The following is a 13,605-nucleotide window of genomic DNA, read 5'->3' on the forward strand; positions in this document are numbered from 1 at the left end:
AATTGGTTTATTGGACATAAATTACAGCATGTTATGAAAATACTGCAAGAAAAATGTACAAATATACAAATACAAAAACAATTAAAACAAAACGAGACAGGTTTTTGTAAAAATATATACACAACGCAAAGCTATGATCAAAGTACACCAAAAAGAAAATACAAAAAGACATATCAAAATAACCAAGACTACAAACCAAGGAAAAGATATTATCTAAGGAAATCTACGGCAAGAAAGCCTTATCTAAATAAAGATAGACATGTAAGAAAACATAATAATAATAGAATTTACAAAAATAGACTATCTTGTTTTACATGTGGAAGTGAAGAACATCTAGCAATACTTGCCCAGGTAGAAATAATAGTAGAACAAGAAATGCCCAACTTATAGAAGACTTCCAAGAAACCCTGATAAATGTAGATGAATACATGTCAGATAATGAAAGTATATATTAAGTAATAAGTATAGATGCTTTAGAAGGAAGACAACAAGATTCATCTGATTCAGAAGAAGAAACTTTAATAAACGAAATAGGATATGAAAAATTAGACTTAAATATCAAGGAGTTTACATTTGTCAATATACAATGCGATCACCAATTTTCCAAAGGAAAAGGTTTAGATAGTAAAAAATGCTTTAATTGCACAGGATAACCCAATAAAGACAGAAGAGTTAAATGTATGAATTGCTATATAGAAGGATGTCTTATGTGCATCGATAAAATATTTAACATCAAAGTTATAGACCAGATAATAAGTACAAAAGAAAAAACATTAATATCTTTAGAAAAAAGGATTGACAGTTTAGAAGACAGAATAAGTAAATTAGAAAAAAAAAAGTAATTTTGGGAGAAATTACATAGATTTAGTAACAAATCACTACTAAACAAGATAACAGAGCAGGAAGAGGAAGTACTGAGTAGAATTTTACAACATATTTTTACAAATGCAGCCTATTATATATATATAAAATTTGTAATGAAGTTCCACCTGATAATCACCTCACTATGGACAATGCTTATAATGCATAATGAACAATGAGGAAATTTTAAATTTAAAAGAAAATGATAACAGTATCAAAAACAATATATATATATATATATATATATATATATATATATAGAGAGAGAGAGAGAGAGAGAGAGAGAGAGAGAGAGGAGGAACATAAACAAGGTGATGTGGGACCTCTCTATGGTCTCCATTCATATTTATTTATTTATTCTCCTTTTTTGACCAATTTTCTTTATTTAACTATTTATTTTTATTTTTAATATAGCATAAATCCTTTATATTCAATTAGTCAACTTTTCACCTTTCACTATATAATATATCTTCTTTATTAGATATAATGTGCATATATTTATAACTGTCATAATTTTCAAGTTTTCATATTCATAACCTTTAAATATTAAATATGAAAGTTAATATAGCTGATGGTATTCTTCCATTATTTTCTATATAGATTCATATTTTTTTGTTTCATGAGAATCTATCCAAAGTTAACCTTCATTTTCCCTATAGTATTGTATTCATGTTTTTGTTTGGCTTGCAAAAGAAGAAGAAAGTTTTTCAATAGTCACTTCTAGAAATATGGCCTACGACTAAAATGATTATGTGACGGTTTAATAACTATTGCCATAAATATTCTATAGCAACACTTTTAATCGTTCCCATAGACCTTTTGACCTAATACAACACTTATTAAAATAAATCATTGCATCAGCCTTTAATCGTTGCCACTAAGATATTCTAAAGAAAGGGTATAACTTACTTTATCATCATAAAGTCAAGTTGTATCAATTTTCTATAACTCCATAACAATTGTTTATTGTTTTTCGATAAAATTCAATTCATTGAACATAATTACGATTCATATTTGGTTAGAGGAGGACGGACAATATCAAAATGAATAAAGTCAAATTTAACGATGCAAATGAATAATAGAAAGTATTAACTAATATTAATTTATTTTATTCTAAAGAAATTATAAATTAATGTTAAATTTATCAATAAAATTCAAAATAAGAAGATGATGTATGTATATGTAGTTAAATATATATTGTATGTGGATAAATAGGTACGTAGAAGTTTTCACGATTAAAATTTTACTCATTATTTAATTGTAACCATTATTTATTTATACTAAAAGTATATTAATTATAATTAACAAACACAATATATTTCATCTATTCTTTAAAAGTATATTTATTTTGTTTCTTCTTCTTCTGTTGCCTTTTTTTTACTTTATAAAATAGTAAATTTATATTATTTGTTTTTAAATCGTTATAAATTACAAGAATGTTCTTAAGAACTATGTAAAAAAAATTAATACTTTTTCCCTATGAAACAAAACTATACATCTACACATATATATAAATGTATAATATAATAATTTTATTTTATATTATTTTTATGGAAGAAAAACTGTATAATTTTTTTTAATTTTCAACTAAAATTCTCTCTCTCTCTCTCTCTCTCACACACACACACACACACACACATATATATAATACCTTTTCTATTTAAATAATATTTAATAAATTATCAAAATGAATAAAGTCAAATTTAACGATGCAAATGAATAATAGAAAGTATTAACTAATATTAATTTATTTTATACTAAAGAAATTACAAATTAATGTTAGATTTATCAATAAAATTCAAAATAAGAAGATGATGTATGTATATGTAGTTAAATATATATAGTATGTGGATAAATAGGTACATAGAAGTTTTCACGATTAAAATTTTACTCACTATTTAATTGTAACCATTATTTATTTACACTAAAAGTATATTAATTATAATTAACAAACACAATATATTTCATCTATTCTTTAAAAGTATATTTATTTTGTTTCTTCTTCTTCTGTTGCCTTTTTTTTACTTTATAAAATAGTATATTTATATTATTTGTTTGTAAATCGTTATAAATTACAAGAATGTTCTTAAGAACTATGTAAAAAAAATTAATACTTTTTCCCTATGAAACAAAATTATACATCTACACATTTATATAAATGTATAATATAATAATTTTATTTTATATTATTTTTATGGAAGAAAAACTGTATAATTTTTTTTTTTAATTTTCAACTAAAATTCACACACACATATATATATAATACCTTTTCTATTTGAATAATATTTAATAAATTATTCGAGTTTTTTATTATCGGGCGAAGCGCGAACGAATTCATTAGTTGGTTATAGTGTGAAATCCAATATAAAGAGTCGCATGCCTAGAACCAACATTATAATATATAGTGGTTATTCAACTATGATTTAACTCCAATACCTTTATAATCTCAAAATTACAAAAAAAATCGTATGATCCACATTTCATGTTTATCTTCCTTTACACACTAATTAGTTATCATTACAATTTTAGTGTTTTTCTTCATTTTGTTACTTATGTTTGCTGTGATTTTATCTTTCTTTTATATAGTATTCTAAATTGGTTGATCTAGATAAAGCAAAATGAGTATTAAACACATATTTTAAATTTGTTGTTGATCTAAATAAAGTAAAATGAATATTAAAAACGCAAACAATCAAATCTTGATGGCTCCGTACTTGAATATAATCATAATCAATCTCATTTATACTACCACATTAAATTTAATTACATATAACACTAAAACTTAAAAAAATATAGATATAACTAGTTATTATTTAATTTATTTTAAAGTTATCTTATGTTTTAGAGTTCATTTAAGAAAACGTATGCCATGAAAACAATTCTATTGGAAGTAGTGTCCTTAGAAATGAATTTTACAATGTATAAATATAAATTTAATCAGATTCTAATGTGAGTATCAAGTAAAAATAAAAAAGAAGCATACATTTTTATAATCTAAAAACAAACAAAATATCCATAAAATCCCACCTTTTCATGTTTATCTTCCTTTTTTCCCCATGCAATAAGTTGAGTGGTAGTTATGTTCCCCCTTAACATTGCAATGTTAGTATTTTCTTCATTTAGTCACTTAAGTTTGCTATGATTTTGTTTTTCTTTATATAGTAATTTAAATTTATTGATCTAAATAAAGCTAATGAGTTTAAAAGTTTCAAATAATCAAATTTGGATCAATTTGGTAGTACTAAACAATATCTCAACTCACTTCTTTGATTCCTTCTCCAAATATCTATATATACATAACAATCTTGATAGCTTGATTGCATGCACAACACAATTAAGTATATACTCCTAGACCGGTTTTGCATTTCTTGCAAAAAAATGAGTCAACTCGAAGAAAATCAAGTTTTCGCCTTTTTGCGTTTATTCAATTTTCATTACGCAAAATTTCTTACTATCGTTCATAATCAATCACATTTATACTACCACATTAAATTTAATTAGATATAACTTTAAAACTTAAAAAATATATAGATATAACTAGTTATTATTTAATTTATTTTAAAGTTAACTTATGTTTCACACAAGAGTTCATTTAAGAAAACGTATGCCATGAAAACAATTCTATTGGAAGTAGTGTCCTTAGAAATGAGCTTTACAATATATAAATATAAATTTAATTAGATTCTAATGTGAGTACTGAGTGAAAAATAAAAGAGAAGCATACAAATTTTATAATCTAAAAACAAACAAAATATCCATATGGTCCCACTTTTTCATATTTATCTTCCTTTTTTCCCCATGCAATAAGTTGAGTGGTAGTTATGTTACTCCTTAGCATTGCAATGTTAGTATTTTTCTTCATTTAGTCACTTAAGTTTGCTGTGATTTTGTTTTTCTTTATGTAGTAATTTAAATTTATTGATCTAAATAAAGCTAATGAGTGTAAAAGTTTCAAATAATCAAATTTGGATCAATTTGGTAGTACTAAACAATATCTCAACTCACTTTTTCTAATTCCTTCATATCTATAAATACATAACAATCTTGATAGGTTGAATGCATGCACAACACAATTAAGCATAAACTCTTACATCATTTTTTGCATTTCTTCCTAAAAAATGAGTCAACTCGAAGAAAATCAAGTTTTCGCCTTTTTGCGTTTATTCAATTTTCGTAACGTAAAATTTCTGACTATCGTTATGTTTTTACTATCTATATTACAATGCGGAGGATGTCAATCTGTTTCACATCCTCCAAATGTTATAGTAGCCAAGGATGCGTCGGGAAACTATAACACTATAATGGCTGCTCTATCCGCGTGTCCGAATAATAGTATTGCACAATACTATATTCTAATCAAACAAGGAATCTACGAAGAATATGTCCAAATCGACTCATGGAAAACGAACATTGTTTTCATTGGAGAAGGAATGGACAAAACAATAATATCGGGAAATAAGAGCTATGGTGGTGGAATAGGAACATACTATACTGCTACCGTGGGTAAGTTGATGAGATATATAACTCAAACTAACCATAGAAATGTATGTTATTAGTCTTGCTAAGTTTACGTATTATATATATTAATATCATTGATCTGACTATTGTTTGTTTGTTTCCTTTTAAGGGGTGGATGGAGTAGGCTTCATGGCTCAAGACATAACTTTTCGGAACACGGCTGGACCTGCTAACTATCAAGCAGTAGCTTTAAGGGCATCCGGTAACTCCTCCACCTTCTATAGGTGTCAATTTGATGGTTTTCAAGACATCGTATACACACAAGCTGGCAATCAGTTCTACAGAGAGTGTATAATTTTGGGCACCATCGACTTCATTTGTGATGATGCAACTGCGGTGTTTCAAAGTTGTTTAATTGAAGTACGTAAGCCAATGAAAGGTCAATACATCGCCATCACAGCACAACAAAGAAATGACAATGGACCAACAGGACTCGTATTGCAGAATTGCACGTTGCGATTAGAAACTCCAGATGCGGGGGACAATGTTGCTATGTACTTAGGTCGACCGTGGGGAAATTTTTCACTTACCATAATTATGCAGAGTTACATAGATATGTTGATAAATTCAAGAGGGTGGATAGAATTTGAAGGAAGGCCCAGAGTTCAGCCATACTATTTGGAATACCAGAATAAAGGAGTCGGTGCAGATATAAGGAGACGTGTGAAGTGGGCATCAACTACTAATGATCCCAGGATCGTATCAAATTTCACCGTTAGAAATTTCATAAACGGTGACAAATGGATTCCCTCCACAGTTCCACATTACTTAGATCTCCTGTAGATATAATTAGTATTTAACTTAACTGTTTGCATGATTTTTCTCTACCTTGCTTAATTAATTTTTGAATCGATTTTAAAATTTTCAACAAAAATATTTATGGAATGTCCAGTTGGTATTTAATTGTTACGCATAATGTCTTATAGCTTCTGAAATTATCTTTTCTAATTTAAAGTATTTATGATTTTAGATTGATTTAATGAAGTAGTAAGGAAAGAGATTGTTTAGTCCTTCAACATTTTTTTCAAAACAAAGGCTTGATTAAATTGTCTTACTGAGACAAATCATGGTTCATATGCTTAGTTAGAAAATGATTCAATAAGTTTGTATCAATTTAGATATTATTCTTTACATCTTAGCCAATTTATATGTAGGAGTATTTTTCAACATTTTAAGCATTTTAAGTTTGTATGATTTTTTTAAAAACTATAAGTTATAGTATTGCAATGTGAAGTTCTATATTGGAACAATTATTTTTTCTAATTTAAGTTATTGTGTCATTATTGAACTTTGTTACCTAATATTACAGAGTTTACCTGAAATAAAGGAGTAAGAATGTCATTTAATAATGTTATCATTTTGTGATTAAATTTTTCAGTGTGAGTCTGTGTGATTAGGTGTTTTAACTTTCAAGTTGAAGTCTAAGTTTGACTTTAGTCAACATTATGAGTAAACGAGCTCGAATGAGAATTTCGGCAGCGTAGTTAGCTCCAGAATGTCGAGTTTAGTCTAGTACAACCATTTGTATAGGTCACGAAGCTTCCGAGCTAATTTGATGGCCCTTTGTGGTATTTGGCTTAAACAAAAATTGGGTATGGGACCCACTTTTCATCACGACGACTTTGGATGGAAATTTTGATGATTCTGTTAAGCCTGGAATACCTATTTTGATGGGGTAGCATACTACGTTTGCGCGCGCACGGATTCCGAACGAATTCGGGGCACCCCGTTGAAGTTTCGGGGCCTTAGACCTTTTGCTGCCAACTGAGGCATGGCCGCATTCGCGCACCCATGGTCGCATTCGCGCACCCATGGTCGCGTTCGCGGACATCAAAAACAGTCGTGTACATGCATCGTGTTCGCGGACGACAGCTGGCACACGCGTTCACACGATCTCCCCGCGTTCGCACCTGTCAACCGTCAGGCCTATTTAAGGCTGGTCGCAACCACCCTGAGTTATAATTTTAGAATTGCAATTTCTTCCTTGTTTTAACTCTATTTTTGGTGATTTGAAGTGATTCGTGCTCGTAATTGTCGGGTTCTATGTGGTGGAGTTGTTGGATTATGTCGGTGACACTTTGTTCGAGGGGAATATTTTTGGTAAGCTATTTCCCCTTCTCTTGGAGTTGAGTTTTCGTTGTGTTGTTGTGTTAGATGATTTTTGAGCCTCTAATTTTGTTCAATTTTGGGACATAGGCTCAAGGCATAAATTAGAACCTTTTGACGGAATTAATTTCAGAATTTTCTGGTAGAGATCCCACGATTCCCGTTTGACTCAAACAATTGATTCATCTCAATTTTGGGTGATTTTGGTGTGTAAACAAATGTATTGACGTCGTGATCCTATTTTGATAGTGTGACATCATTTAGAGGTCGCTCGGAAGGGAAAAGCTCCATCCTTGTGATTTGGAGTGTGCGCGATCGGCCTACAAGTAGGCTACGACTTCCTTTCTAATTAGATTGAGCATGAATGTGTAAATTCACGATGATAAGTGTGAATTGAGGGTGTATACCTAAATAATGGTTGATTAATACTGTTTTGATGGTATTACCATGCTGGCAGGGGGTTGTATGTGTGTTGTAACATGCTATGTGATTTACTTGTTTGGTTACTTGTTTTGGAGCATGATTTGGCATTAGTCTAGGATAGACTAGTATTGTCTTAGACCCATGCACCTTCTGACTATGGTATGTATCAGACGTCATTTGGATGGACTAGGTCTTTGTAGACTGGAATAACAGACCCAGGTCTGATAGTATTAGCCTTAGCTGAGGCATTTGCGCTGCTTGTTAGACTTTCTGTCTCCTCTCCCTATTTTTGCAGCTCTGATGCATTACCGAAGGTGATGTGCTTTCTTGGGATAAGAGTGTTTTCGGTTTGGAGCCTTTTATGATATCATTGAGGGTGGACGTCGATCCACGATGGCTTGGAGCCTACTTAAGATCCTCTTTCGAGTCAATATCCCCAGACACTCTTGCTAGCTGGGCGGCTGACGCCCCTAGGAGTGAGTTGGGTAGTTGGGCGGTATGGATATCTGAGAACCTCTATGAGTTGACACGCTCCCAAGGCACTTTTGCTAGTTAGGAGGTTGACGCCCCTAGAAGTGTATTGTGTGGTTGGGTGGCCTAAGTTGATAGTGACTCTTGCTAGCTTGGATGGGAGTTGACTTATTGAGTTGATAGTCACTCTTGCTAGCTGGGCTGGGAGTTGACTGATTGAGTTGATTGTCACTCGTGCTAGTTGGGATGAGAATTGACTGGTTCTTGGTTACTTGGGCTGGGAGCCAACTGACGTCCTGAATTCAGATGTGGATTACTCTTCTATCTCGTAGACTTAGCTATTATGTGTACCTGTCGGGCTTATGGGGGGCCATTTTGGTTTTATTTAAACTTGTGCACGAGTGTACCTTCTGGGCTTATGGGGTCCATTTAGGTTTAGTTTAGTTGTACCTAGATTTACTTTCTGTATGCTCGTGTGCCTTCTTTTCATATCCGCTTTGGCCTCTGGTTGTGTCTAGATTATATCTTTTCTGATTGTCTTTACCTTTCTTGCTTGATCGGCCTATGATGCCTACTGAGTACCTTGTTTTGGTTCTTATGATACACTCCGCATTTTCTCATGATGCAGGTCCTAGTCTAGCTACCAGCAGTGATCATTCGTGCCGTCTTTTTCAGCTTGGGGATATCGGAGACGAGGGTGAGCACTTGAATTTCTGGATCAGCCTGTCTCTCTTTTGTACATATGTTAGCTTGTATTTTGCCTTTGAGACGACTTGTTGTGGTCCACTTTTGAGACTTGTATTTATTCTTGTTGATAAGTTCAACATTTTCAAAAAATATTCAGTTTATTAAGAATATAAAATAAATATTACTATTCATAATTTAATTTAAATCTAATTTTTTTTTATCATTTTGTAGATATCTTAAAAAGTTTATTGTTTGCGAGGTTTGATTTCTAGGAAAATAATTACTTTTAATTTGAAAAATAAATAAATTCTAGAAAAGTTATTTTCAAAATTAATTCTGACAATAATTAATTTTCTACAAAGCCAAAGTTCTCATTTTTGGATTTATCCGTATTTTTGCTGCATAAAGAGAAATAATATCACATTTTTCATAATATGCACATAAGCGTAAACTTAAATTGTGAGAGGAATATACAAAAGAAAAGAATGTCCCAATAGTATATGTGTTCTGAGTTGGCTCTGAATTCCAAAAATAAATGGATCGGATTAAATAAGAATTAAAAGAAACTGCTATGAGCGAACTAAATGTAAACATGAAGGGAAGAGTAAAATATGGAGAAAAAGTTACTTAGACTCGAACACGCAAACGTATGCCCACCTTGCAAAATCTTGAACGTCTTTTATCACTAAACCAAGCTTGTGGCTTATGTTGAAGGAGTTCACAACACACACACACACGTGTATATATATATATATAAATGGATCAGTATCCCCAAATTATGATCACTGTAACACCCCATAAATTTTTTGAGCAAAGACTCGAACCATCCTTCGTAGTGAGTAAGTTTTTTCAAGGAATTTAAAATTTCTTAAGTGTTAAGGTCACTAGATGTAGCACCTTGAGTTCCAAAAAGAACTAAATTGGAAATAGCGAAATCTGAAATTTTGCAAGTTATGCTTAAGTTATGAGTTTTGGATCAACTTCAAACGACCATAACTCTTAGTACATGATGAATTAGGTGGGATACAAGATAGACAATGAAAGGTCTTTGAATTATCTTTCCAACGCCATCGAGTTTGCTAAGTTTTGAGGTCGGATGAGTGAGATATGCCCTTTTGAAGTCAAACTGTCCAGTTAAGAAAGTTACTCGAAAATAGTAAGGGGTATTTTGGTCTTTTTCTTTCCCAATCAGATTTAATTTGTTTTTAGTAAGATTTTAAGGGTCTAATCTAATTAGGTTCAGTTTATAATCCTAATATATGCCTAGGGTTTTAGTTGAGAGTTCAAGAAGAGAAAAGAAGAGAAAAGAGGAGAGGATCAAAGCGTTCGTTCAAGAAATTCAAGATTTCGCCAAGAACCTAGTTCTTTCAGGTATGTAAGCTTCCTTAGTGTTGAGTTTGTTCACCCACACGCCAATCATGTTAATTTCAGTGTTAAATTGTTCTAGAAAGTTGAAAGTTTGATGTTCTTGAATTTACTTTCGTTCTTGAATTGGGTTGAGACTTAGGAATTCTTGAGATTATTGCGTCGATTTATAAAGTTATTTTGAGTTAGATTCTAGTGTACATGAGCTGAGTATTTAAATCTAAATAGAAGTTAAGCAAAAAAATTGAATTTAGGCGAATTAGGGTTAGAAAACGAAGAAGGAAAAAGTCGAGCGAATCTGGCAACCCAGTCCGCGTCGTGGACCTGCCTCCCCATTTCACAAAATTTTTCTTCGCTGCGCGGAGAGGTCACGGACCGTTCTGCCTCAAAATTTATTTCTCGACCAAATATTTAAATGCATCTCCGCGTCGCGGACTTGCTCCCAGACAGTGATTTCTTGATCATTTCTCATGTTTAACTATCTAAAAACACTCCTAAACATGAAGATATCTTTCCTACCACAAATCATAACCTTGAATTCATAATTCACATTCAAAGTAGAGTTAAGAGTTAAGTTTTGAGAATTCTTTCGAACATTCTAAGAAATTCCTTTTGAGTCCTTTTGTGGAGTCTTCTACAACTTCTAGTAACTTGTTTCAAGACTCGAACAAGTGAGTATGAGAGTGAGGAGAATGTATTCATGACTCTAATTTATTATCACGAGATCCTTCATATCATGAACCATAACTATTGAATTCATAATTCACATTCAAGAGAGAGTAAGAGTAGAGTTCAAAGAAGCTTTTGAATTCAATTGTGAATCCTTTGAGATCCATCATCGATTTGAGTTCAGTTTTGAGTAAGTAAGGATGAGAATGAGAATATTCGTATACATGAGTTCCTTATTGATATTTTGACCCTTGAGTTGAGTCGTTCATGCCCATAACTTCCGCATGAATTCCATCAGTTGAGTACCTTTGAGAGGAGTAGTATCTTCAAGTTCTAGGTCTTGAGTATTGAGTTTCTAATCCCCTTTGAGATTATATTTCTAATCATGGGACTATTACATGTTACCCATGAAGTCCTTGATTTGCATTGTCCATGCCCATAATTCCGCATGAATCCTATAAGTCGAACAATCTTGAGATGAGAAGTATCTTTGAGTCCTTGAGTTGAATAGTTCATGCTCATAATTCCACATGAACCCTCTAAGTTGAGCATTCTTGAAATGAGTAGTATCATTGAAGTTCTTGAGTTCCAAGTATTGAGTTCTATCTATGGTTATTGAAAACCTTGAATTGAGTCGTTCATGTCCATAATTCGGCATGAACTTTATTTTGAGAAGTCTTTTACAAACGTTTTAACTTTGTTTTAAGACATAAGCTTTGAGTTGAGTAAAGAGTAGAGTAAAGTTCATTTTCTTCAAATTATATATGGGAACTAAGTATTCCCAAGAGTAAATCTTTTCACATTTAAAAAAGAAGGAAACTGAGATTTCCAAAAGAGTTTTGAGCAGTTGAGTAACATCTCTTTTTAGAGAAAGATTTTGAGTAATTATCTCAAGCCACAGAAAGAGTTTTGTTTGTTTAACATATGAGCTGAGTATTTTGGGAGTAGTATTGAGCATCGATATGGGGACGAGTTTGAGTTCAGATAATTCAAAGTCTCCATAAACCATGTAGCCATCATGGGTAGAATGGATCATACTTTTTAGATGAATCCTTACTTCTTTTTAGCATAGACTAGTGGATCCACTTAGTTAAGGCGTTCTATATGACGGCAAAGTATAGGACAGTTCTGGCAGTGTGGGAAAGACGTTGTATCAACACTTAGGCTCATAGTGGTGGTTGTCAGTTAGAGAAACTCCCACAAAGTTATATTGTATTTTTACATACACATTGAGTATTATTGTATTTTTTTTAATGCAGTGAGTTGCTATCCACAGTTTTACCTATATATATATTGCATCTTTTACTATTGTTTTATCCTTAAGTATCATGAGTTGAGTCTTTCGAGTTGAAAATGCTGAGTTGAGAACCTTATTACTGAGTCGAGTATCTTATCCTTAAGTACTTCTGAGTTGAGTAAGTTTTGAGTATCCTTGAGTTGAGTAAATTTGAGAAGAGGTAAGTATGTTTCCTTTTTATCAAGTTCAAGCTTATGTTATGCTTTAGAATTCTCCTTACATGCTCGTACATTCCACGTACTGAGCCATTTGGTCTGCATCCTTTCATGATGCAGATTATTTAGGATCATCAGCAAGAGTTTCGTTGATAAGACATGGAGTTCGAGTTAGCTATGGTGAGCCTCCTTGCTTCCGGAGGATTTCATTTACTTTTCAGTTTGGTCAGGATGTCGTGGGTCTTGTCCCGACTTCCATCTTTGTCATTTAGAGGCTTCATAAATAGACAGTAGAGTTTTAGAAGTATGTTTCATTTATCTTGTTAAATGTTTTAAAGACTTAAGTTGCCTATTTTATGGCAAGTTGAATATATTATTTTATTCAGAGTTTTTCATTTGAAGTCTATTTCATTTATCTTGTTAAATGTTTTAAAGACTTAAGTTGCCTATTTTATGGTGAGTTGAATATATTATTTTATTCAGAATTTTTCATTTGAGTTAAATTTATGTATTTCAGTTTCAATGAATTTTATTCTGTTTTAAACTTTTGTATGCTTGAGTTAGTCTTCCGCTTGTAGTAAGCCAGGATGAGGGTTTTCTTGGAGGCCAACAATGATTCTTGAGTGCCGGCCATGCTCAGGGTGTAGATCGGGTCGTGACAAACTCATCCTCAATTACACACCATTTCTTTCCCGAATCTATTACATTTCTTAACTAGTTTAAAGTAAAACAAATATAGCTTTAGGTGTTGAGGTGAGAAAAACAATTTAGAAATATAATTAATATGAACATCTATAATGTAAAATTTTATAATTAATTAACATTAAAATTCAATTTGATAATTTTTCTAATTCTTTTTTTAGTTATACCAATTACTAAAATCATCTTATGCTATTAATATCACGCACCGAGCCTACACCCTGGACGTGGGTGGCACTCGAGAACCATTGTTGGCCCCAAGTGAACCCTTAGTCTGGCCTACTTACTCAGCGGAAGACATAGACATAAGAAAGAGAATCCAAATACAAGATAACTCATCATGTCTCAAACTGA

The 13,605-nt window shown here is 31.8% G+C and overlaps 1 protein-coding gene across 1 annotated transcript; it reads left to right on the forward strand.

Annotated features, from left to right (window-relative positions):
* Nucleotides 1-5,162: 5,162 nt before the first annotated feature.
* On the forward strand, nt 5,163-6,162 carry LOC125817170 (pectinesterase/pectinesterase inhibitor PPE8B-like). The gene is made up of 2 exons (XM_049496725.1): nt 5,163-5,364; nt 5,489-6,162. The coding sequence occupies exons 1-2, from the start codon at nt 5,163-5,165 to the stop codon at nt 6,160-6,162; spliced, it is 876 nt and encodes a 291-aa protein (XP_049352682.1).
* Nucleotides 6,163-13,605: the final 7,443 nt, after the last annotated feature.

Source organism: Solanum verrucosum, unplaced genomic scaffold (assembly GCF_900185275.1).
Source record: "Solanum verrucosum unplaced genomic scaffold, falcon-dt-bn FXZP01000094.1, whole genome shotgun sequence".
Taxonomy (NCBI): Eukaryota; Viridiplantae; Streptophyta; class Magnoliopsida; order Solanales; family Solanaceae; genus Solanum; species Solanum verrucosum.